Below are 23,371 nucleotides of genomic sequence, written 5' to 3'. Positions count from 1 at the left end.
TTATTTGGATTAAGGACAAATTGTTTGGTGGTTGCTGATCCTCACACACAGATATCCTCCATCTTCCTGCCTGAAAGATCTTGAGATGTGCAGTGTGCTGCATAGGCCTGCATTAGACTTAATTGGTCTCCACGGAGACAGCCTTGGCACGGCTGTGTTTTATAGCAATGTGGAAGGCCTCCTAATTGGGACGCTGTGTTTGCATGTGAAAGGCTGGGTTGCGTTCTCCGGACACGCGCGCACTCATGTGTCATGCTGCGGATGACGTTTTGACAGCCGTAATCAGACTGGCGGGGCTGGAGATGACACAGGGACAATAGCAAAGGTCGAGGGTAGAGAGGGGGGTGGTGATGTATCAAAGCGCAGTGCTGAGGGCCCCCCCCCCCCCCCCAAAACCCCCTGAGGCTAAGAGGGACCACCGTTACATCAGACCCAGGCTCAGCGCTGCAGCCCTTCTCTACGGCATGGTCCTGTACTACCCTCCGTAGTCTCTCCGTTTCCTGTTTTCACCCTTCCTCATTCTTTCCTAGATACACACATTTTAGAGCGCTGCCCTCATCTCATTCGTTGGGTGACGTACTGCTCACCGCAGTGACATCCGCTTGGCAGTGCCGCTGTAGTGGCCGTTGGGAGTTTTTACGTGCATCAGCGTCACTGCTTGTTTGTGCTCAGGAACTGGCCGTCAGTAGAGAACTGGGTGATGGCAAACAGTCATTTGACACAGCCACAGATGGGCATTAGGCTCTAACTGTACACGAAGGGCTTTGAGGTATAAGAATGTTTGTAATAAAGCGTACGCCTGCTCCCATCACGTGGGAGGCTGAGGCAGCAGACAGCAGCATCTGGAGCTTGGACAGCTCTGGTGGTCTAAACTCGCAACAGCCTGGGGCTACAGCAGCCCTCTAATCCCACCCATGCGCTCCATTCTCTAATCCCACCAGTGCTCTCCATTCTCCTCCAATGCTAATGAAGCCAAGACCTGGGAAAACTGCAGCGTCTCCTACTCATGAAGGTGTGCTTGGACACACAGCTTTAGAACAAGTCTGCTGCTTTGTCCTACAGTAACTGAATGAGTGAATGTTAGTGAGATGCACAGTTACCTCACTGTGGTTAATGCAGTAACTGACTGTTGGTGTTAGTGAGGTGCATAGTTACATCTGCGAGTTTCCTTGGCCTGTAACTCCTGTATGGGCTCCTACCAGGCAGCCTGTGGAGCTTCTCTGAGTTCCCAGGCAGAAGTAAGTGATTGTAAGATGGCCACACACAAGGGTTATCACCACAGTCCAATGACTGACTGATTAGTCACGGTTTGTGTGCAGAAGAGCAAACTATGAATCCACCATTAAAATACTGGCTTGCTCCTGTGCTGTTAACTACTGCAGAGGGCTAGATGAAGAGAGGGTGGGTTCCTCTCTCTCACACACACACACACACACACAAACAAACAAACACAGACACACGAGCACAAACAGTCATATGCTTTCTTACCTGCAAGCTGAGAGCAGCAAGTGTGTTGCTTGTGGTAGCCTGTGCCTGGTGCTCTAATAAAGCACCATGCCTCCCTATACCCCTCATTCCCTCCTGAGTGAGGTGAGTAAGTGTGTGTAGGTTGGTGGGCATGTGTGCGTGTGTTCCTGTGCAGTTATGCATGTGTTCAAACCATCTTTCCTCAGGGTAACTCAGGGTTGGGGTTCAGTATAGCAGGTGGGACGGATAACCCGCACATCGGCGACGACCCCGGAATCTTCATCACTAAGATCATTCCTGGGGGTGCGGCAGCCGAGGACGGGAGGCTCCGGTAAGTGTCTGTATGTGTTGGTGTCAACTTACATTTTGGGAATACAGCAGGGTTTCGCTAATAAAGATGAACTAAACACAGCTCACAACATATGCCCTAATATTCCCTTTTTCTGATGTTCTACTTTTTTCTTCCTGTAACTGATGGTTTGTGGCTCTAGGACATGCTTGCGTTTAATAGTTGACGTCATTCTTTCCTGAGCTCATTCTCCCTCCCTCCTTCTTCTTTTCTCTCTCTCTCTCATCCCTCTCTCTCTCCCTCCCTTTTCTCTCTCTCCCCTCTTTCTTTCTCTCCCTCCCCCTCTCCCTCTTTTCTCTCTCTCTCAGTGATTAAAACTGAGCTCTGTATCTCAGTTCTAATGACTCCCCTTAGATCAGAGGATCTGCATCACACACACACACACACACACACACACACACACACACACACACTTCCTCATCTCACTGATTGTAGCTGTGCTAGGAAGTGGATAAGTCTATTAGAGCTGTTTCAGGATATGAGTGCTGAGCTATTGGGGAAATGTTTTCCCTATTACACCAGGGTGATTGTGTCTCTGTGAGATGCATGTCCTGATGGCGGTTTTATTGCAGACAACCATAATTATATGGTGCAGAGAGGAAGTGAGCAGTTGAGCGTGCGTACGCTCGTGAAAGTGCTCTCGTCTCTCTGTTTCTGTCTAACCACCCTGCCCCTCCTCCATGCAGACTTGTTCTTACCACAGGCGAATTTAAAGGAAACCAGTCAGGTGTGGTAATTGGATTGCAGGTGATGCCCATGTACCATTGAGAGAAGCAGTATGGCCACACTGGTTTTGGAGTGCTGAACCTGAAGGTCTGGGTGGTTACTGATGCGTGTCGCAGCCGGACCAGAGAATATGCTCGCTTTGTTGGCTAGTAGCTGTAGTTAGGCCATGTGAAAGAACAGAAATGGATTCACTAACTGCTATTGGACATAATTTTTTGTTGTGCTTCTTGGAATTTTTTTACTTTATATCATAAAACAGCAATTTGTGCATAAGAGAGTAGAAAACGTGTGGGGATGGAGGGTGTGGGGAAGGATGGGGTTAAGGTACTTGACTGTAATCGGAAGGTTGCTGGTTCAAGCCCCACCACTGCCCAGTTGCCACTGTTCTGCCCCTGAGCAAGACCCTTAAACCCTTAATTGCTCAAGCTGTACTCAGTCATAATTGTAAGTCGCTTTGGATAAAAGCGTCAGCTAAATGTTGTAAATATAAATGTGTGGGGGAAGGTGTGAAGATGATCCGGAGGTCACATTTGAGTCAAAGATACATCAGTGGGGAAGAAGCCACTCTGGGCGACTGATCCTCCAGCTCCTGAAGGTCTTAAAACAAGACGCCTTTCAGACGAGGCGTCTGCCTTGAAGTCAGCAGCCAAATAACTTGGAGGGGGACATAGTGGTTTTCTCGGGGAGCCTGATAACATGCTTGGCCCTGGAGCAATGGTCCAGCCAAACATGGGAGGCACGTAGCTGCTGGGCAGTAGAGCTGGAGAAAGTGTTGGAGATGGTGGTCACCTGAACTGGAAAGACTTGACCACAGTGATGAAGGTGTTTCTGGATTAAGGGTGGGAGTATTGAACAGGTGCTTGCTGAAGTCAGATGTCTTTTTCCCTGTGTCTGGCACAAGGGCAGCATTGCATATTTGTGCAATAACAACAGTGACAGTCTACTTGAGTGTTTGTGGAACTGAAGACAGGAAGTATACACGGAGGTATACTGTGTGTGTGCCTACTGGTCTACTTTTTTCAGAATGTCTCCAAAACAAGTGCAAAACTCCTCATAAGTGTTTTTGTTGGTATCTGTGTCCTTTGGTCACTGCTCTTCAGTGTATTTTATAGCTTATCTCTATAAATGTTCTCGTCCTGCACTGTGCTGACGTTTGTTGGCAAGACAAAGTCACTGCAGCATGTCACACCACTTGTGTGTGTTTGTCCCAGCTGCTCTGTGCAATCATGCCTCAGGGGATGGCTGTACTTGGGCCAGAGGGAACTACAATCTGGATCTCTCCACAGGGCTGCTTAGCCATACAGCAGGCCTTTACATAGTTCTAACTGTGTGTGTGTGTGTGTGTGTGTGTGTGTGTGTGTGTGTGTGTGTGTGTGTGCGCGCGCGCGCGCGTCAGGGTGAACGACTGCATCCTGCGGGTGAATGAGGTGGACGTGTCCGAGGTGTCTCACAGCAGGGCGGTGGAGGCGCTGAAGGTTGCCGGCTCCATCGTTCGGCTGTATGTGCGCAGGAGGAGACCCATGCTGGAGACCGTGGTAGAGATCAAACTCGTCAAGGGACCAAAAGGTTCGCAATCCCACAGCCCCACACACACCTCACCCCCTGTCCTGAAACCACTCATTCTCCAGTTTGAAATGTATTCTAGCAAATGTTTTCCTGAACGCAAATGTGCCCTTGCTAGACACTCAGAGTGAAACAGAACACTGGCTCATAGGCGGGGCTGTTCTGTTATTTATTCGTTGCTTGTCTATAAGACGATATTATGGGCAGAGTGGAAACAAAATGCATTTTCAAAGAAGGAAAGACTTTAGAAATTATTATTATTATTTAGAAATGACCTCGCACGCACATATGCACACACACATTCCCCTGCAGAGGAAGAGCTGGAGGCAGCACACACAAGTCATCGTCAGCGTAGTCCTACTCGGAGACCAACACTGTACACGCTAACTAAAAGCGCTACTTAACCACACAGGACTCCGTTTGTAGGCCTGTACCAGGCACTGGAATGAATATGAATGATGCGCCACTGTGTAGTGGATTTCAAGCAGTGGAGTTCATTAAAAGTCTCCCAGCGAGGCAGCTGCAGTGGCCCGGAGGCCTGGACAGAGTCACTGTTTCATTCAAGCCATCATGCATTAGTCAGAACGGGAGCGTGAACTGGGATTGGTGAGCTGGATAATCCTGCGTATGAAAGATTACCTGTTGAAATATGAAGAAAAGAGCATGTGGGTGCTTCTCTTTTGCTCCTTCTTCTGTCTTTCTTCTCTAACTTTCTCTCCGTCTTCCCCTCTTCTCCCTCTGTGCCTCTCCGACTCTCTCTACCTCCGTCTCCGTCTGGCCCAGGGCTGGGGTTCAGCATCGCAGGCGGGGTGGGTAACCAGCACATCCCTGGTGACAACAGCATCTATGTCACCAAGATCATCGACGGAGGGGCAGCGCAGAAGGACTGCAGACTACAGATCGGGGACCGCTTGCTCATGGTGAGGGCGGGGCCAAGCGCTAGAAGTACACCCAGACCCTCCGCACTTCACACCACAGATACTACAGCAGCAAGCAGCTGAATGTTGCCAAGTGATGGCCACGGCCATATATGGAATTCCGGGATTGGCTGCCAGGAAAGGGAAAGGTTAGATGCTCGCTGGCAGGTCGCTGGCAGGTCACCAGGACTGTCGGGTTACGGGACTGAATGTCGCTCACAGAGGTTCCGGACCGCAGCTCTAATCTTCAGTTGGTGCTGAAGAGCGCTAACAGGTGCTCAGGGGTACTCGGCAGTGCACAGCACCGCTTCTGCTCCTTAGGGGCCAGGCTGCGGTGTCCCACGTCGGTTAAAGTCTTTAACCCTTGTCTAGCATGTATGTCTTGTGCGTGCAGGACTTGGTTTGGCTTCAGTAGTTCACTGCTGAGTGCTGAAGAGTGTGGTGAAGTTTGTAGACAATCTGGCATGTACACAAACGCTCGCGCTCGTGCTCGCTCTCTCTCACTCACCCTCTCTCACTCTCGTGTTCTCTCCCAGGTAAATAATTACACTCTGGAGGAGGTGACCCACGAGGAGGCAGTAGCCATTCTGAAGAACACTTCAGATGTGGTGTATCTGAAGGTGGGGAAGCCCACTAATGTTTACCTTTCAGATCCCTATGGGCCTCCCGATATCACCCACTGTAAGTAGCTCTCTTGCAGAGTACTGTGTTAGTGAACAGTTTGATAGTCATGTAGTTTGCACACGTGTGTCTGTGTCTGTGTCTTTGAGTTACTCATTAAATCCTGTTTGCTTGAAGTAAAGAGGTTTTAGTTTAACAGTGGATAATTAAACCCAGAGCAGGTGAGACATGAGGTGATCGACTAGTTTAAAGATGATATCAGCTGTAACAGTTTGGGATCATTGCAGAGACAGAGGTCTCCAGTGTGCCATAGCCATTCCATGATGTGTGTCATAACCGGTTTCATGATCTGCTCCTTCTCTCCTTCCTTCATCTGCTCCTCAATCTTTCCCTTCGTCTTTCTCTGCTTCTCTCTCTCTCTCTCGCTCTCTCTGCAGCATTTTCCCCTGCTATGGATAATCATATTTCTTCCGCTGGTAATAACGGGACTCTGGAGTATAAGTCCAGTCTTCCTCCCATCTCCCCTGGACGCTACTCGCCCCTGCCACGCCATCTGCTGGTGGAGGAGGACATTAACAGGTTGGATGGCTTTTCGTTCTTACGGTAATTCCCTCGCTCTCTCCACCAGACGCCGTACTCAACAGGTAGACTCTGTGTAGAACCGCAAACCCCCCCGCCCCCCCCGCCCCACTCCCAGTGTGTCACTGTGTGGAAATTCCAAAGGCAGCATGGGTGGAATCGTCATGGCTCACAGTCAGGTTGCTTTGGGATTCGACGCCCCCTCCTGTTCTACCCCCCCACCTCTGTTACTTCTCCTCCCCATCCGTGCTGTCGGTCTCCTTACCGAAACGTCCTGTGTGATTGTGAACGTCCTGTATCGCCACCGTTGACGTGATCGGCAGGACGTGCTCCTCGCAGCTCCTAGATGGATGCGGCTAAAGAGCTAACTGAGGGAGCTGTTCTTAACCTCTTCGTGACCCTGGTTGGGCTCCTTAATCACATTTGCGAGATTTGGTAGCTTCTGTAAATTTCTTTCATAATTATACACCAGTCAGCCACAACATCAAAACCACTGACAGGTGAAGTGAATAACGGTGATTATCTCATTATAGTGGCACCTGTCAGAGTGGGATACATTAAGCAGCAAGTGAACAATCAGTTCTTGAAGTTGATTTGTTGGACACAGGGAAAAAAAGTCGAGCGTAAGGTCGAGTGACTTTGACAAGGGTCAGACCGTGATGGCTACGTGACTAGGTCACAGCATCTCCAGGGATGGTCCCAGTATGCAGTAGTTAGTACCTACTGCATGTAGTCCAAGGAAGAACAACTGGTGAACTAGCTCTCATGAGCTCTTAAGAATCACTGATGCTTGTATGGCATGAAGGCTAGCCTGCCTGCTCTGACCCCACAGAAGAGCTACTGTAGCACAAATTGCTGCAAACGTTCTGGCTACGATGGAAAGGTGTCAGAACAACCAGCTTGCTGTGTATCACTAAAAGCATCTACAGTGAGCAGAACTGATCAACCAGAACTGGACCCTGGAGCAATGGAAGAAGGAGGCCTGGTCTGATGGATCATGGATCACATTTTTTTTGATGGATTGTTTTTTTTTACATCATGTCAATGGGTTGGTGTGTGTGTGTGTGTGTGTGTGTGTGTGTGTGTGTGTGTGTGTGTGTGTGTGTGTGTGTGTGTGTGTGTGTGTGCGCGCACGTCACTCACCTCGGGGGAGTTGGCACTTGGATGCTCTGTGAAAAGAAGTCAAGCCGACAGGCAGCGTGAGGCTCTGGGCAGTGGTCTGCTGGGAAACATTGAATCCTGATGTTCTTGTGGAAGTTACTTTGACATGTACCACGAACCTAAACGTCATCGCAGACCAAGTACACCCCTTCATGACGATAGCGTTCCTTTATGGTAGTGGCCTCTATGAGCAGGATAATGTGCCCTGCCACCCTGCAAAAATTTGTTCTGGAATGGTTTGAGGAACATCACAAAGAGCACATGGTGTTGACGTAGCCTACAAATGCCTCAGATTCCAGTCTGATGGAGCAGCCGCTTGGGATGTGCAAGTCCAGTCCATGGAGGCCCCACTTTGCAACCTACAGGACTTCACGGATCTGCAGGTCAGAGCTGCTACGGTGGCATGAAGGGCACCCACCCAATATTAGGCAGGTGGTTTTAATGTTATGGCTGATTGGTGCACTTCAAGTGCATTTAATGAGTGTAAGTGCTGTCACTTTCCATGCTCACAGCAAGTGGCATCCAGGCTTGTTTCTCTTTGTTTACGTGTATCTGTGTGAGGTTTGTGTTTGTGTGTGTGTGTGTGTGTGTGTGTGTGTGTGTGTATGCAGAGCTTTGGGGAATTATTTTAAGAGGCATTTGGGCAGGAGACATTTGTGACTGACTTAAACTCCCTGAACAGAGAGGGAGACAGCCATCTTCTGATTGGCTGTATGGACTCGGCAGCGCAGTGTGAAAGGTCAGGTGGGACTTATTCTCGCTCCACTGCTAAGAGTGCTTACCTTCTAGGTCTTTCTGGGGTACTGTTATAACATGGTACACCAGGCTACGAGGAATGGGCGGTTATAGCTGTTAAGGCAGGTGGGCTTGTGCATGGAGCTGCATGGAGCAGGATCCCAGAATTCCAGTGACCTTTTTTGACCTGCAGCCACTTTGAATGTTTATTAAGCATTAGGGTAAAAAAGGGAAGGACCAAGAGAGAAGAGTTAAAAACACGGAGTACTTTAAAACCTCCTTCCCAGACTGACTGGTGACTTTTTAAGGAACTGTAGGATTGTTGGGAGGGTCCCCATCTTTGAGACTGGGATTCGAGCTCCGTCCATGTGCCAGACTAATTTTAGCAGACTCCAGATGCCTTTTCTAGGCTTGGCTAATCTGCAGGCTTAGCCCACACTGAGCTCCTCTGATTGTCTGCTCAGTCCTCAGATATTTAATTGACTCAAAATGACTCAGCCAACCTATATAACACAAAAGGTCATCATGTTATGATTTTTGACCCCTTGGTAATTAATAGTAAAGAAAATTGATTCTCTCAGATAAAGCTAAGATGATTAGGGGTAGCAAAGCTATATGTGGCATTATGTAATACCTACCTGTGCCACAGCTCACAGATGTATAATGCAGAAAGCAAGCTTTATGTGTGGGGGGGTGGGTGTGTGATGGTGGAGAGAATACACTTTGAAGCTTAGCACTGAAAATATAAGGATGGTTCCTCCCTTTAGTGCTCCATTTAAACACATCTCTATAATTAACACACAAAGTTACATAAAAAGAAGCCTTCTAAACTGCTAGACATGCATTTTAGTACTACACGCAGGCACATACTAAACTAACCTTACATGCACTCTCTGGTGTGTGGAAAACAAGCCTTTCTGTTCACACACACAGTGAGACACCCCCAAACTCCCCCACGGGGGAAGCTCAAAAGTCCCACGTGCTTCTGCTCCACATGAGTCATTCAGTTGGTTAAGTGGAACACACTCCACACAGCGGTAGGGCCTCAGCCCGGTGCTCTTACACACACACGCACACACACAAACACCCCAACTGTAGCCTTCCTACCCTAGGAAGAGAAGTGCAGTGTAATCGACTTCATTGATTCCTGCCTGTTTTCTTGCCTGCGGAGAGACACCGAAGTGATTTAACCGAAAAGTTATGTTGCAGGCTCTCTGCTGTCGTACACTTTATTTCACGAAATTTAGACTTTCACTGGGCATTAGCACTTGTCTGTAGCCTCAGGGCAGTGTTTTTAGACGCGTACCAGAGAGCATCAGCTGAAGGTTAGGTTTATTATTTAGTCTAGCTCCAGTTTTGCCGTGTACATATGAAAGCAATGTGTGCATGTGCACAAGTCTGCAAGCATTTCTGCCTACCTGTGTGTGTGTGTGCGCGTGCGCGTGTGTGCGCGCGTGCGCGTGTGTGTATTCTCTATTTTATGTAGATTATAGTATTCTTAATTACGCTTCTGCAAAGGGACAGACAAAGGACAGGTGTGGAGAGGTGGTGTCAGCAGAGAGGCCACAGAGAGCGCCAGGATGCTTTGCAGGACAGTATATGTCTACCCCGTCCCAGCAGGCAGTACGACCTGCGTTCCCGTGGTTTTTTTTTCCCCTCTCTCCTTTGATCCCACATCTGTGTTCATCATTGTGGTTGTGTTTTTGATCATTGGACACTAAATCTTTCTTTTTCCTTCTTCTTCTTCTTCTTCTTCTTTTTAACCGACCACTGCCTTGTTTAAAACTCTTAAAAGTGGGAGAGCAGTGCCTCCTCCCCTAGTGGTACATAAGAACAGAGAGACAGGGACTGTAGGCTGTACGCCTCCCTATATGGGCCATCATCTGTGGGAGCAGCAGAGCAACAGCAGCATATCCAGTACAGGACTGTATCGCTCTCCATCTCGCTCATTCTCTCATTTGTTCATTCACTCACTTTATTTCTCACTCATTCTCTTTCATCCAGTCTTTCATTCTCTCTCTCTCTCTCTCTCTCTCTCTCTCTCTAGATCAGATCTAGATCTCAGGAGTAGAACTGAAACTCAAACAATATAATAGGTCAGGTGCAGTATGACACCACCATGACTGAGGTAGTGTGTGTGTGTGTCTCAGTGTCAGACGTGTAAAGGTGTGGTCTCTCCACTGGGGTCGGTGGGGATTGTGTCTCTGACCTGTGTGCGTGCGTGCGTGTCTTGGCTGTCCGTTTCCTCCTGGAGTCTGCATGCCCCAACACCCCCCACCCTGCACCCCGTCCACTCAGACTCCAGTCCCGCACTTCTGAACTCTTCTCAGCAGATGGAGTCGATTGGTGACTTTGTTCCTGTGCTTACCTGCTGTCTCTCTCTGATCAGAAATCCCTCCTTGGATGACGGGGAGGGCCACAGGTTCGATACCCAGCACTTCCAGTTGAGGTGAGACACCAGGTGTTTCCGAGTCAGACACTTTTCGTCTAGGTCCCGCGTGCAGCAGACCACTCAGGGCAGGAGATTAACTAGAGACTGGATTTTGTCCTCCTTGTGTTCCACTAATGAGCTCCTTCGCGTTCTACTGAACAGAATATTAGAATAGCAGAGGGGATCGCTGGGGCCCAGTCAGCATGGGCCTCGGGTTTTCCTTCGCCAGTACACCCTCATCTGTCTGTGTCCTTTGACCCCATCACACACGTCGCAACCTGCACAAGTAGCCAACCGCCCAGTTTTCCCTGCGGAGACGCATTCCTTTGCACGCCTGTGGTTGACGTCCCTGTTTACAATGCATTGTTTGAGAGTAGACGCTTTTATAGCGTGAGTTAATGAAAGTGAGAGAGATGGAGAAAGGGCGAGCCAGCACTCAGAAACACAGGTTGGCTGATGTAGAAAGCCTGGTTCAGAATGTCTGCAGCCCTGTTTCACAGTAATGGTGTAGATGGTGAGTCTCTGCAGTACCCAGTGTTGCTAACGCAAAACTGTCACTTCAAATAATCACACAATGTTCATTACACAGGTGTTAATGCTGTCCCAGTGGGCACTGGTACAGTATGTACAAGCTGGCATGTGGAAGACTTGCATGATTCATTGCGTTTATAAACTTGTTAACTGCTAGTTGAAAGCCAATTTTTGGGACCAGTGACACAAAAAATGCATAAAAATGTGTGTTAGTTGTTTTAAATAGTTTATGTGAGAGCATTGTGATTTTCTGGTGCAAGAATGATTTTTATTTCTTGCACCACAAAAGATGTTTGAAGCCTTGAAAACTGAATGCACATCAAAAAACATGAACTAACAAAACCTTAACTAACTCTGACTTGACTTAACTAATTCATAGTTAATTAGTTAAGCAGTTTAACTAACTAGCTCTGCACTAACTTTCTAACTTTGATATTTCCTTCTCTCTGTCAGTCTCTCTTCCCTTGCTTTCTGTCTCTCTCTCATCCCTCTCCCTGTCTATCTGTGTCTCTGCCTCACTCTTCCTCGTGCACACTAACAGGCCTGTTCTGCTTTTTGCTCTCTCTCTCTCTCTTTTTTTTTTTCCTTCCCAGGCCTCCAGAGCCCGTTTACAGCACTGTGAATAAACTGTGTGATCGTGTCCCCTCTCCCCGTCTCTACTCCCCCGTGGAGTTCGATAAAAGCCCACTACACGCCATCCCCTTCCCTCACTACCACTTAGGTCTGCTCCCTGACTCCGACATCACCAGGTACTGACCACTCAGTGCTTTGCATTCAAATCAGGTTCACCTGCATGCCCCGCCCACAACTCTCTCCCTGCATGTCCCTCCCACCTAGCACCTGGGATTGGTCTCTGCTTTCTAATGAGATGCCCAAGTAATATTTCAATGTGTAACTTTTCCTGTCTGTTTTCTGCACCTCTAATCTGTCTGAGCACATGTGGTGTGTGTAAATTACTATGGCTGGAAATCCTTAAACAGCCATGATAAGGCAATGAAAGGCAATGTTCAGGCAATTACTTATTAAAGGAACTTCTGCTAACGCTTAACGCTTCTGATTAAACATTTCATGAATCTTCCCTCACATTTGGGAAGCAGACCTGTAAATGGCCAGTCTGTCTTGTTAGAATTATTAATGGTAGAGTCATGCTGTCATGGAAAACTTTTTTTTGTTTTTTTTTTAACAGATAAATGGGATTGGGAGGTGGTATCAACGTTGCAGGAGATAATTATAGTAATTCAATGATAATGATTACATAGTTCAACATATTTTCATATTAACCTCAGATATTTCGTATTCACATCAAATATCTCTTTATTATTCACTTTGGAATCTGAGATTAATAATGTTTTTGTGGAACGTTGAGAGTCCAAGCTGTGGATGGGACAAATGGTTTCAATGAGCAGTTCATGTGTGAAATCATGGCAGCACATCTGGAAGAAGCTGGGAGTGTGAGGCTGTCCCTGCCAGCAGGGACACTGTACACTGAAAAGAAAGTAATTTGATCCAAAAATGTTCTTTTGTGCAATAAGAGCTAAGCAAGATCTTCAATCCATTTAACTAATCCCGCAGTAATGCCTAGATTTGTTCATAACAGACATTGTTCAGACCTTGAAAGAGTACAGCTGCTCTGAAGACAAGAGGCTGTTCCTTACTACAAATACAGCCAGAATGACTTGCTCTGATTTTATTTTATTTATCTGTTTTTGCTTATGGTCTACATTCAGCACCTCTGCAGTGAACCGTAGCCCTACAGTGGCTGAACCCAATTTCTGTGGTCATGCCCTCTGACCCTCCACTGCCTCACTGAATTTCTTTGTTGACTATATTGTTTATTGATGGTAGCGCTAAGGTCATCGTTTGGCTTCCCGAGAGACAGGAAGTGGTGGCACGCCTGCTGAGTTCGAGCGCTGTAAAGCGCGGAGAATCGATTCCCACGCCCCCTGCTGCCTCTGTAGTTGTTTCATTTGATCTGTCCGAACCATAAGCTGCAGTTTGCCTTTAATTAGGTATAAAGCAGTGCCGCCCCACCTTTCACGCTGCTGATTTATATGAGCACAGTTGTAAAGTTTATAGATTGGAGATTAATGGAGTCTGAGATGCAAGGTTTAATTTCAGGAATGTCATTTTATTTCTTTTAGGTGTGCAGGAACACACATGTGTTTCTGTCTATGTATCTATCCGTGTGTGTGCGTGTGAGTGTGCGGGCGTGCGTGTGTGCGTTGTGTGTGCGTTGTGTGCCTGTGTGCACACACCCGTGTGCACAGTTTGAGAACCATGCTGACTTCCTGTAGTTCGGATGTCTGCTCCTGCCAGTGCATGCCTCCGTGTGGGAATTTGCTTAGAATATCAGTAATCAACACATTGCTTAATGAATGATAAAGCGTTCACTAATTGGCTTCAGAGGGAGACTGGTGATTTGCATGTGAGACTGGTGATTTGCATGTGAGACTGGTGATTTGCATGTGAGACCGCGAAGGAGACCCAACACGTAAAAGCCTGACAGGGTTGGGAAGGCGTCTGTGTTTTCCTTTCAGATTCACGGTTCTGACTGGGGCGTTTGGGCAAGCGTGCGGGTGGGATGGGGGAGAGGGCAGAGGGTCCGCGAGCTCCGGCGCCATTCAGCCCTTACAGCCTCTGAAGTTCCTCCAGACATGATAGCTTTGCATAACCACTTGAGCGTAATGCTGGGTGTTAGTGAGCGGGTCCTACTGCTGCCTTCACACACTGCTGATGAGTGCTGGTGGCTCAGTCACCGCAGACATTCCACGCCTGAATGCTTTACTGTTCGGGGATGGAAATAGGTGTGATCAGAACAAACAACAGTTTGTGATCAAAGCATTGTTTTTGAAAACTTCTTTTCATTTAGCAAGCAGAAATGTTGCACTGCTTTTATTGACAGGGTCAGACTTCGAGGTCAGAGTGGATATAGAGTCTGCCAACCTCGTAAGAGAAGCAAAACCACAACTCCTCTGTCTCCACATGCTGGGTCCTCTCACTGCTAACTGGTACGCACGGTTGAACTGGGTGGAGAAGGAACGCGTGGTAGAACTCGGCAAAGGCTGCCTGGTTCTACAGCTCTGCGTCGCAGCGTCACACCCGGGCTAAAGTCCTTGCGTCACTTGCTGGGGAGAGCCTCAGCTGTACACTCCTTTTTGTCACCGTTTTAGACACTTTTCGTCTAGGTCTCACGTGCAGCAGACCACTCAGGGTAGGAGATTAACCAGAGACTGGATTTTGTCCTCCGTGTGTTCCACTAATGAGCTCCTTCGTGTTCTACTGAACAGAATATTAGAATAGCAGAGGGGATCGCTGGGGCCCAGTCAGCATGGGCCTCGGGTTTTCCTTGTGCTTGTGTTCATGTGTGCAATGTGTAACGTGTGCAGAGTATCAGAAAAAGAAATAGATGAACCACCGTTGGCCGCATAGCTTCATAGCAGTTCATTTCCTAGATGCTGCCCCTGCCCAGCTTTTTAAAAATAAGTACTTTTTGTCGTGTTTCTGCAGTCTAGGGACGGTGCGCGATCACTACATGGCACTAAGCCAGCCTGTCCATCAGGGAGATCGATGGCGCCTACTGAGTGGATCCATCAGAGCTCTCCCAGCGAGGCCCCGCCCTGGACATGGCTGCATTGACCTCAGCCAGCCAAAGGCCAGTTGGAGGCGGGCTCTTAGGCACGGCCCGGTGGCTAATGCGTCGCTGCGATCCAATAAAAATGAGCGAATGGTAGGATAAGATGACTTTAGCGTCCCCAGTCAGTAAATTGGTCTTGGGCTTCTAACCATGATTCAGTCAATAAATCGGTGCGAGTTGATTTTTGTGCTCAGACTGCAGAAGACGCTCGGCTGGGACTGGACTGTTGTGTCTCCTACAGCGTACGCCCTTACTGCGCACACACGCTTTTGGGATGTAGCGTGTGCTTAGGGGTTTGTTCAGACTGCATCTTTCTATGATAATATATCACTCTTCTGCAGTCCTGGGTGATAAATGGGAGAAGAACAGCCTGTTCACAGCTGGTTTTGATGAGGGTGGTCAGAGATTTGTTTTAAGGGGGCCGTCTGGGTCAGAAAACATCGGTATAAGAGCAGAATAATCTGGGATCAGTGTGCCTGGACTCCACCAACAGAGGTTTTGAACAGAGAGGTTTTTGATGAGGAGATTTTCGACGGCGCAATGACGCACACGCACACACACACGCGCGCACGCACACTCCAGCCACTCCCACTCATGTGTCAGAGCAGAAGACTTTTGATGGTGTGATCCACTATTCATCATGTACTTAGAAATGTCATATATTTCTTTTTGCCCCAAGCAACTAATATTCTACTTGCTATATGCGTGTAGAGTAAATATTAAAAAAAGTAAAGAGAGAGTGAAAAGGGAAAGAGTAAATATCAAAGTCGCATCATCGCCCAGTCCAACCCAAGTTGTCCCCTTCACACAACAGCTGCCATCCTGAGAGAGAGTTCCTAGGGTCCCAGTGACACTGACTCTGGATCTGCAAATAATGTTTTAAAATCCAAAATCCCTGAAGCTCAACTGTGTAATCTCATTTCTGCTGGGAGGAACGTGATTAAGGAGCCATAGTGAATAAAGGTCATGCACTTCAGATCGGTCATGTGGGCTGCTGTTTCATAATGACTCGCACTCTCTGTGACGCTCTGTCAGCCAATAAGATGACGGGCCTTCTCATACCCCCCTGCTTCTATATTGTGAGCTTTCTGAGCTAGTGAAATTCTACCATTCTGGTATTTAATCGTATCTGCTGGCTAATATGTAGGTGGGTATGTGTGGGTGTGTGTTTGGGGGAGAGGTGGGGGTGGATGTGGGTGTGTCTGTGTGTTCCACGCCCTCATCTGTCTGTGACATGGATTTCAGCGACGCTTGGGTTGTCGGAGCTGCAGCCTGGTGTGGAGGTGAACGGTGCAAATGTGCTGTTTGCATACTAAAGGAAGCTGACGGTGAATAAATGGCTGGAGGCAGGGAGGTGGAGGTGGGTGGGTGTGCTGCCGTAGTCGGACCACCACGGGGCCGTCCGCGGCATACTTAAGCAGCCGTTAAGGAACTAAGGAGGCTTTTAGAATTTCAAGTGAGTGCAGTGTCGTCTTTGGTTTGCAATTTGCTGTTAGGCTTCACGGTTGATTAATGGAGGGATGTTGGGGTTTGGTGGGGGGGGGGGGGGGGGGTGAGAGAGAGAGAGAGAGAGAAGGTACCTGCATCAAGGGATGCATCAGTGTTGTGGTCTAGAAAGTTGGGGCAGGATATTGTACTGCAACAAGACAGATGGATGGAATATGAAAGCAACTGGCTTGAGATATGAGATGCACAGGCCTCCAGTTCTACAGTGAAACAGAGTTTAACATTCGCAGTTTTGTGCAAGGATTCTTTTGTTTGAAAGATAAAGTTGGAGACTGATCATCCGTACTGAATTTCCAGGCCAATCAAAGTTACCGTTTCCCCACATTTTCCCACAGTTTTCTTGTGCTACCGGGGCTTTTATTTTTTAATGTAAAATTGCAGAGGCAAATAAATGTAGTGAGGTTGCCATCTAGTGGTAACATCTGATAGTGCTATCCTTTGAAACGTCAGACGTGCTTCCCTGAGCACCACGTTTTTCTAGGGCATGAAACCTATTAATTTTCAATCATTTGTGGCTATAGTGGTTGAGGATGCAAGTCTTTTTTTTTTTTTTTTTTTCTTCATTCAAAAATGTTATTCCACACATTTTATTGAACACGGGCTACAGAACTGTTAACGGATCTTTTATGTTGTGGCTGTAGAAAGGTTACAACATCTTGTGTTGATTGTTACAGTACTGGAGATTGCTGAATACATATAAGGGGAAATGTAAAAAAAAAACCACCTTTCTATTCAGGTAACAATTTGAACTTGAAAGTTCTAACCATAAAGATATTTATGCTCTTATAGTTAGTACAGTGAAAACATGCCATATGAAGAAAATTCGAGATCTTGAAGGTGCCTCTGAAGTGCTCAGCTGGGTGGTGTGTACAGGGTGTTCTCAGAGAGTGTACGACTGCGTTTACCTCTGGCTTATGGCGAAGAGACGTTTGCATCTGTCGCAGCCTGACGGCACACTACTGGGGGATTGCAGGGCCTGGGGCCAGAGCTCACCGAGGGCTCCACAGACGCACTGGCCCATTTAGAGAGAGGGAGAGAAACATGCTACGGAAGAGGGGAAGCTCAGAAGGAGAGAGATGTTGCAGGGGGTGGGGGAAAGTGGAAGAAAGAGTTACAGAGAGGGGAGGTCTGCGTTCTCCTCGTAAGTAGGTCAGAGAGGCGTGAGAGCGGAGCTAAACGCGGCACCGCCACGCCACACTGCCGCGCTAAAAAAGGCCATTTGGGTCATCATCCATAACCATCCGAGAACAGCTGTCTCCACGCTCCAGTTGAAATTGCCGGAAGTCCCACAGCTGGAGCGATGCCTGGCTGTGATTGGCTGAAGTGGTCCTCAGAGTGGAGCGTCATGCCTGCAGGCTTAAGACTGATCTGTTTCCGATGCGCCTTTATTGAGCTGTAAGGCTCACACTGCGTCGATGTGCTTTCACTTGGTCTATAAACACACACACATGCAGGTCTATAAACACACACAGGTCCCACCACGACTAGTAGAGCTTTCTGAGACCCGCTGTCTTAAGACTGTGTATGTGCGTGCATGCGTGTGGCTGCGTCAAGTGTGTGTGTGTGTGTGTGTGTGTGTGTGTGTGTGTGTGCTGTATTGAGCTCTTGTATGGCTTTACACGGTAGCACGTGGCCCGTGTGCGTGTTCCATCGCTGACTCCAGGAATCCACTCAGAATTGGGACAAAGCTCTCAAATTAGAGCCGCATCCTACCAAGCATCAGCTGTCCTGCTTCACCGTACACTAGCCTGGAGCCAGCGCCCAGCCGGCCACCGCTCGCCGCTGTGTGTGTGCGTGTGTGTGTGTGTGTGTGTGTGTGTATGGCCATGCCTCCTGCACACCCGCGTGGATGCATACAGAGGCTTAGGGTACGTGTGTGTGTGTGTGTGTGTATGTGTGTGCGGGGGAGTGCCGGGAGACATGCTGAGCCCCGTGGACTCGGAGCTGATGTACTATTGGACGTGCATGTACAGGGAGCCCAGGAAGATCGTGCTGCATAAAGGCTCCACTGGACTGGGCTTCAATATCGTGGGTGGCGAGGATGGTGAGGGAATCTTCGTCTCCTTCATCCTGGCCGGAGGACCCGCCGACCTGAGTGGAGAGCTCCGCCGAGGAGACCAGATCCTGTCCGTAAGTCCGCACGCACGCACCCGTACGCAAGTCATGGACAAACCCAGATTCCCAAAACCCCTGACACAAACAATTGAGTAGATTATACATCTGCACACTTTTACATTCTTTGTTGGTTTGTGTGAGGTGTAATGATATAGGTGTGCAAGTATAAGACGATACACCAGTTAAAGTAATATCGCAGTCGCAGTTTTGTTAGAGGTTAGAAATATTTGAAATATTTGTTCTATCTTCCTAGATTTCTAGCTATGTTTCTAGATTAAGGCACCTACATGTATGCATTTGATCTAAAAAGGCTAAAGCATCTGTCAGTACTTATCCACTGTGTGTTCTATGGCTGTCTGACAGTAGAGGGCGCCAATACATCTTGTATACCAACACGAATGCAAATGTCTTTGAGAGCAGTTATTTAGAGTTTTGCAGAAGCTCCACAGTCATTAAGATTGGAGTCGCATCACACAGATCCTGGAGTAATTACGCAAATGAGACCTGAGTGAGTCAGAATGGTAGTTAATGGTGGGGCTGTAATTTCTCTGTTTGATACCTGATGGCCATATGCTGTTGGAACCAAAGCAGTCCAGTCTGATCTCCTGTGGCGTATGCCATCGTTAGAGCTCATCAGGGCCTTATATGAACCAAAGGATGTACATCTAATTCTTGAGTAGCACAAACCCGCCCTAATCAGACACCCTCAATTTGCTCATAATCAGACACATGCAGTCCCCAGACACCTCGAGACCAGATGCCCTTGATCATTACCCCACTGGCAATCAGACACGCGCAGACACTGATGAGGCAGAGGGCGAGAAAATGAGGATGAGAGACGGAGAGAATGAGGAGAAAGAGGCAGATCGACTGAAAGGAAAGGAGGAAGACTAGAGTGGAGAGTGGGGGCAGGAAGGAGGGACAGATGATGTGCTGGCCTGATTTGAAATCTAAGAATATCTCTAGTTTGCTTCCTGAGTTTACACTGTGGAATGAGTCTGAACTACACAGGGCTTACTGCAGACATTTGCATTCACACACACACACACACACACACACACACACACACACACACACACGCGCGCGCGCGCACGCACACTCCAGCCACTCCCACTCATGTGTCAGAGCAGAAGACTTTTGATGGTGTGATCCACTATTCATCATGTACTTAGAAATGTCATATATTTCTTTTTGCCCCAAGCAACTAATATTCTACTTGCTATATGCGTGTAGAGAACAAACACACGCTTGCGAACAAACACACAGGCATGAGCAGGTTTACACTGTAGGTTACTCAACAACTGATTCTTACATGTATGCTGATATACTCACACCGTCTCCCTGTTGGAAGCGTTTTGTCACTGTGCCTCTGTGACTTGGTGTGGGTATTTGTGGGTGTGTGTGGGTGTGTGGGTCTGCGTGCGTGCGTATGAACAATCACCTGGACTTCCGTTCCCCAGAGTGGAGCCCCCATTCTCTCAGCTCGAGCTCCTGCTCCCAGCCGGCTGGGTTGAAACATGCCTGTGCTACTGCAGCGTCCTGGCTGGAGCGAAGCAAAACACTGCTGCCAGATGCTTCACATTCGGCTGAAGCTCCTGCCAATGCGCTTTAAAACAGCTGCTTAGCGCACTGTTCTGCTGGAGCATTTACAATCGAGAATCGGCGTTAGGCACAGGAAATGTGGCTGAGAGAGAGTTCTTCAGTCTTCGTTCATTGGAGTAAAAGTGTAAAGTGTGTGTGTGTGCGCATGCAGGTAAATGGCATCGATCTGCGAGGCGCCACTCATGAACAAGCCGCAGCTGCGCTCAAGGGGGCAGGACAAACGGTCACCATCATCGCCCAATACCGGCCTGAGGGTAAGTGTCTGACAGCACTGACGACCACTCACGGTGCTCAAAAGTGACACAACTTTCACTTCACTCAGCCACTCACAGCACAGAAGTCACCTTTAGCCCCAGGCAACACACATGACGGCCACATTTTGGGGGCAGTCTCGCCCTTGTGTGTCCTTGACGGTTATGAGGAAAACGGCCAGACGCCACCGTCATGTTTGTCATGTTTGGTGATGGATTCAGGGCCACTGACTCATCTGCCTGCGTGCAAGTGAAGTCAGGGACAAGCAGACAGTTCAGTTCTGGTGCTGTTCCCCTCCGGACTGATGAGGTCCACAGCTGTTGCTGCCCCCCAAGAACACTCTCAGCTCTACGTCGTCTTGCTCCAAGCTTAAATGCAGCTAATGATCTGACAGGATATTGAAGCAGATTGACCGATATCATCCTTCTGAGAGAGTTGACGTTTTTCATTAATTTGTTTCCCTTTGTTCTTTAACACAATGCCACAGTAAAGGAGCTGAATGCATTTGAATAAGAGATTTCAGTTTGATTTTTAATTAACTTTTGAAACTCTAAAAACATGTTTTTACTTTTCCTGTCATCCTTAGGAGTGATGTAAGTATAGATTGGTGGGTTGGCTAAAAATGGCAGTAATTTCCATTCACAATCAAATCCACGTAATTGGGTCTGAATATTCACTGACTCCACAGAGGTTTGTGGGCGGCTCTAAAGGTTGATCTCACTGGCCCTAATCAGTGACCTTACTGGATTTTCCCTTCCACTGGCACTGACAGTGGTGGCAATTGTGTGTGTGTGTGTGACTGTGTGTGTGTGACTGTGTGTGTGTGTGTGTGACTGTGTGTGTGTGACTGTGTGTGTGTGACTGTGTGTGTGTGACTGTGTGTGTGTGAGTGAGTGTGTGTGTGAGTGAGTGTGTGTGTGAGTGAGTGTGTGTGTGAGTGAGTGTGTGTGTGAGTGAGTGTGTGTGTGTGTGTGTGTGTGTGTGTGTGTGTGTGTGTGTGTGAGTGTGTGTGTGTGTGTGTGAGTGTATGTGGTGAGAGTGAGAGAGCAGAAATGTTCTGATATCTGCCCTCTTTTTTCACCCGTCAGAGCTTGCAATGTGCTCTCCACACCGGGCCCTTCCTCCAGCCACAGGTTTGTGCCATGCGATCAGCGCCAGGGCCAAGAGCAGCCTGCACCCCAAGCCCTACACACACACACACACACACACACACACACACACACACACACACACACACACACACACACACACACACACACGCCCTGTGCAGACCAACAGAACTGCGGTTCCAGATTCCTCTGGGCATTGTGCTCGGCCCTGCGAGAGCTCTAGATCTCCGATTGTCCGTCTCTAAACCTGGAGTTCTAGTCCGACGCTGGCGAGATTCTGGAACGGCGGTGACAGTTGGATTCCGGCAGGTTGGGGCTGGGCACTGGGGCACGGGCCGGCTCTTGCTCGTAGGCTGCTCTGATCATGGGGCTCTCTCACAGGGAGAGGGAGAGGGACGCGACTCTGTGTTGGGCCTCGCTGCCGATCTGTGGGCACCCTTCCCCTCAGCCTCTGTCTGCTTGCGTCCCTAACCTGGCTACAGCCCCCTCCCTGCACTGACCCCGGCGCTAACAGACTGCTCTACCCAGACAGCTGCCGTACACACGGCCTGCACACACACTTCTACGCAGTGCACCCTACCTCACAGACACACGCCTCCCCAGCACACTCTAACACGCACGGGACACTGGAGCAGCTACACACACACACACACACACATATATATATATATATATAATATATATGGCATGTTCATGTGTGTCAAACAGTATGCATCACAATCTCCGCAATTAACACCTACATTCACTGTTCATACGATCCCCACTGATGTATTAAAACACCGTGTAGGTTAATGTAATACGCAGAAGATTGAAAAGGTCAAGGTTGAATCCAAGTGCCATGAGTATAAACAGCGTTATGTATTACAGACTCCCAAAAGTTTCTGGAACTGAAATCCCAAGGGACCTTATTGTGAAGAGACAGCAGCAGGGACTGACTTAGCTTACACGGACACTGCACTCGCTGTCTTCCTCCTCTTCGTCCCCCTCCTCTTCCTCACTCCTTCTTCCACCCCTCTGTTCTCAACAGTCCCTCTGCCACACACATGTATATACTACACGCATACTCGCCCAACCAAACTCAAAAACCTGCGTTACAGCGATAAAGTAACTTTATGACCAGTGACCCGCTTGGTCCCGTCTGTGTGCCATGCATGTGTGTTTGGCATGACATGTCACAGCCTCTTGTGTTCGCAACACAAGCAGGGGTCAGTTGCTTTGTCTGGGCCGGTCCTGTATAGCGTAACTCCAAAGCCAAGCTACAGCGTAGCGTTAAGTCCTTCCTTCGTCTCTCACGTGGTGCTCAGGCCGACCCCAGAGGTCAGCTCTAATGGCACGAAAGCCCTGCTCACCTGCAGGTTCCCTAATGCAGCACACGCACTAAACCTCAGGCTGTACTGTGGGGCCAACATGCCTGAAGCATAGCCAGGAGCAGCTAATCTGTGCACTAACTTCCTCTGCCCATAGAAGAAATTGCACAGAACTGCACAGGAGGGGAGGAGGGGCCTCAATCTTCGTGCAGACCTGCGGCCGTCGTCATGGTGAACTTGGCTGGTCTTAGGACCCAGAGCAGAGACCCTTCTAGGTGCACGACTTGTGCATGAGATGGCACCATCTAAAAATCTCAAAGTAGACGAGTATGCCAGAACATTTATTCTGAGCCCTGCTGTAACAACTAGAGATTTATAAAACAGATAGAAGATATATTCCTGTTCCTGAAATTACCAAACTGAATGCCCTGTCTGTAGAAGATGGAAATGCTGGACGGTTGTTATCAGGGCTGTCTGTGGATGGAGACATCCAGCACAAATGCTTAATTCTGTAACAGTTACTTATATTTATGGCGTTTAGCGGACGCTTTTATCCAAAGCAACTTACAATTGTGACTGAGTACAACTTGAGCAATTGAGGGGCTTGAACCACCAACCTTCTGATTACAAGTCAAGCAGCTTAACCACTGAGCTGCCCTCCCTTCTATGTGCTGATCGTGGAGATGCTCAGCCGTCCCACGGTGGGCTCCCTTCCTCTGCGTCCGTAATGCAGACGGAGAGCTGTGTCGACATGGCCACTCCCTCC

At 48.5% G+C, this 23,371-nt stretch overlaps 1 protein-coding gene across 24 annotated transcripts in view; it reads left to right on the top strand.

The window, feature by feature from the left end:
- dlg2 (discs, large homolog 2 (Drosophila)) overlaps positions 1-23,371 on the top strand; it is a 155,089-nt gene that overhangs the window by 109,465 nt on the left and 22,253 nt on the right. For 10 of the 24 annotated variants that reach the window (XM_035535275.1, XM_035535279.1, XM_035535278.1 and 7 more), the window contains 10 exons: positions 1,674-1,798; positions 3,939-4,108; positions 4,889-5,025; positions 5,559-5,703; positions 6,081-6,246; positions 10,508-10,567; positions 11,674-11,829; positions 18,194-18,350; positions 20,089-20,191; positions 21,278-21,322. In XM_035535275.1, the coding sequence (XP_035391168.1) occupies positions 1,674-1,798; positions 3,939-4,108; positions 4,889-5,025; positions 5,559-5,703; positions 6,081-6,246; positions 10,508-10,567; positions 11,674-11,829; positions 18,194-18,350; positions 20,089-20,191; positions 21,278-21,322 (1,264 nt within the window). Of the gene's footprint in view, positions 1-1,673; positions 1,799-3,938; positions 4,109-4,888; positions 5,026-5,558; positions 5,704-6,080; positions 6,247-10,507; positions 10,568-11,673; positions 11,830-18,129; positions 18,351-20,088; positions 20,192-21,277; positions 21,323-23,371 lie in introns of those variants that run through there. The other 14 variants (XM_035535300.1, XM_035535298.1, XM_035535281.1 and 11 more) reach the window with 7 other exon arrangements.

This window comes from Electrophorus electricus, chromosome 17, assembly GCF_013358815.1.
Source record: "Electrophorus electricus isolate fEleEle1 chromosome 17, fEleEle1.pri, whole genome shotgun sequence".
Classification (NCBI taxonomy): domain Eukaryota; kingdom Metazoa; phylum Chordata; class Actinopteri; order Gymnotiformes; family Gymnotidae; genus Electrophorus; species Electrophorus electricus.
Note: the sequence above shows the minus strand (reverse complement) of the source record. Positions and strands in the feature narration are given on the sequence as shown.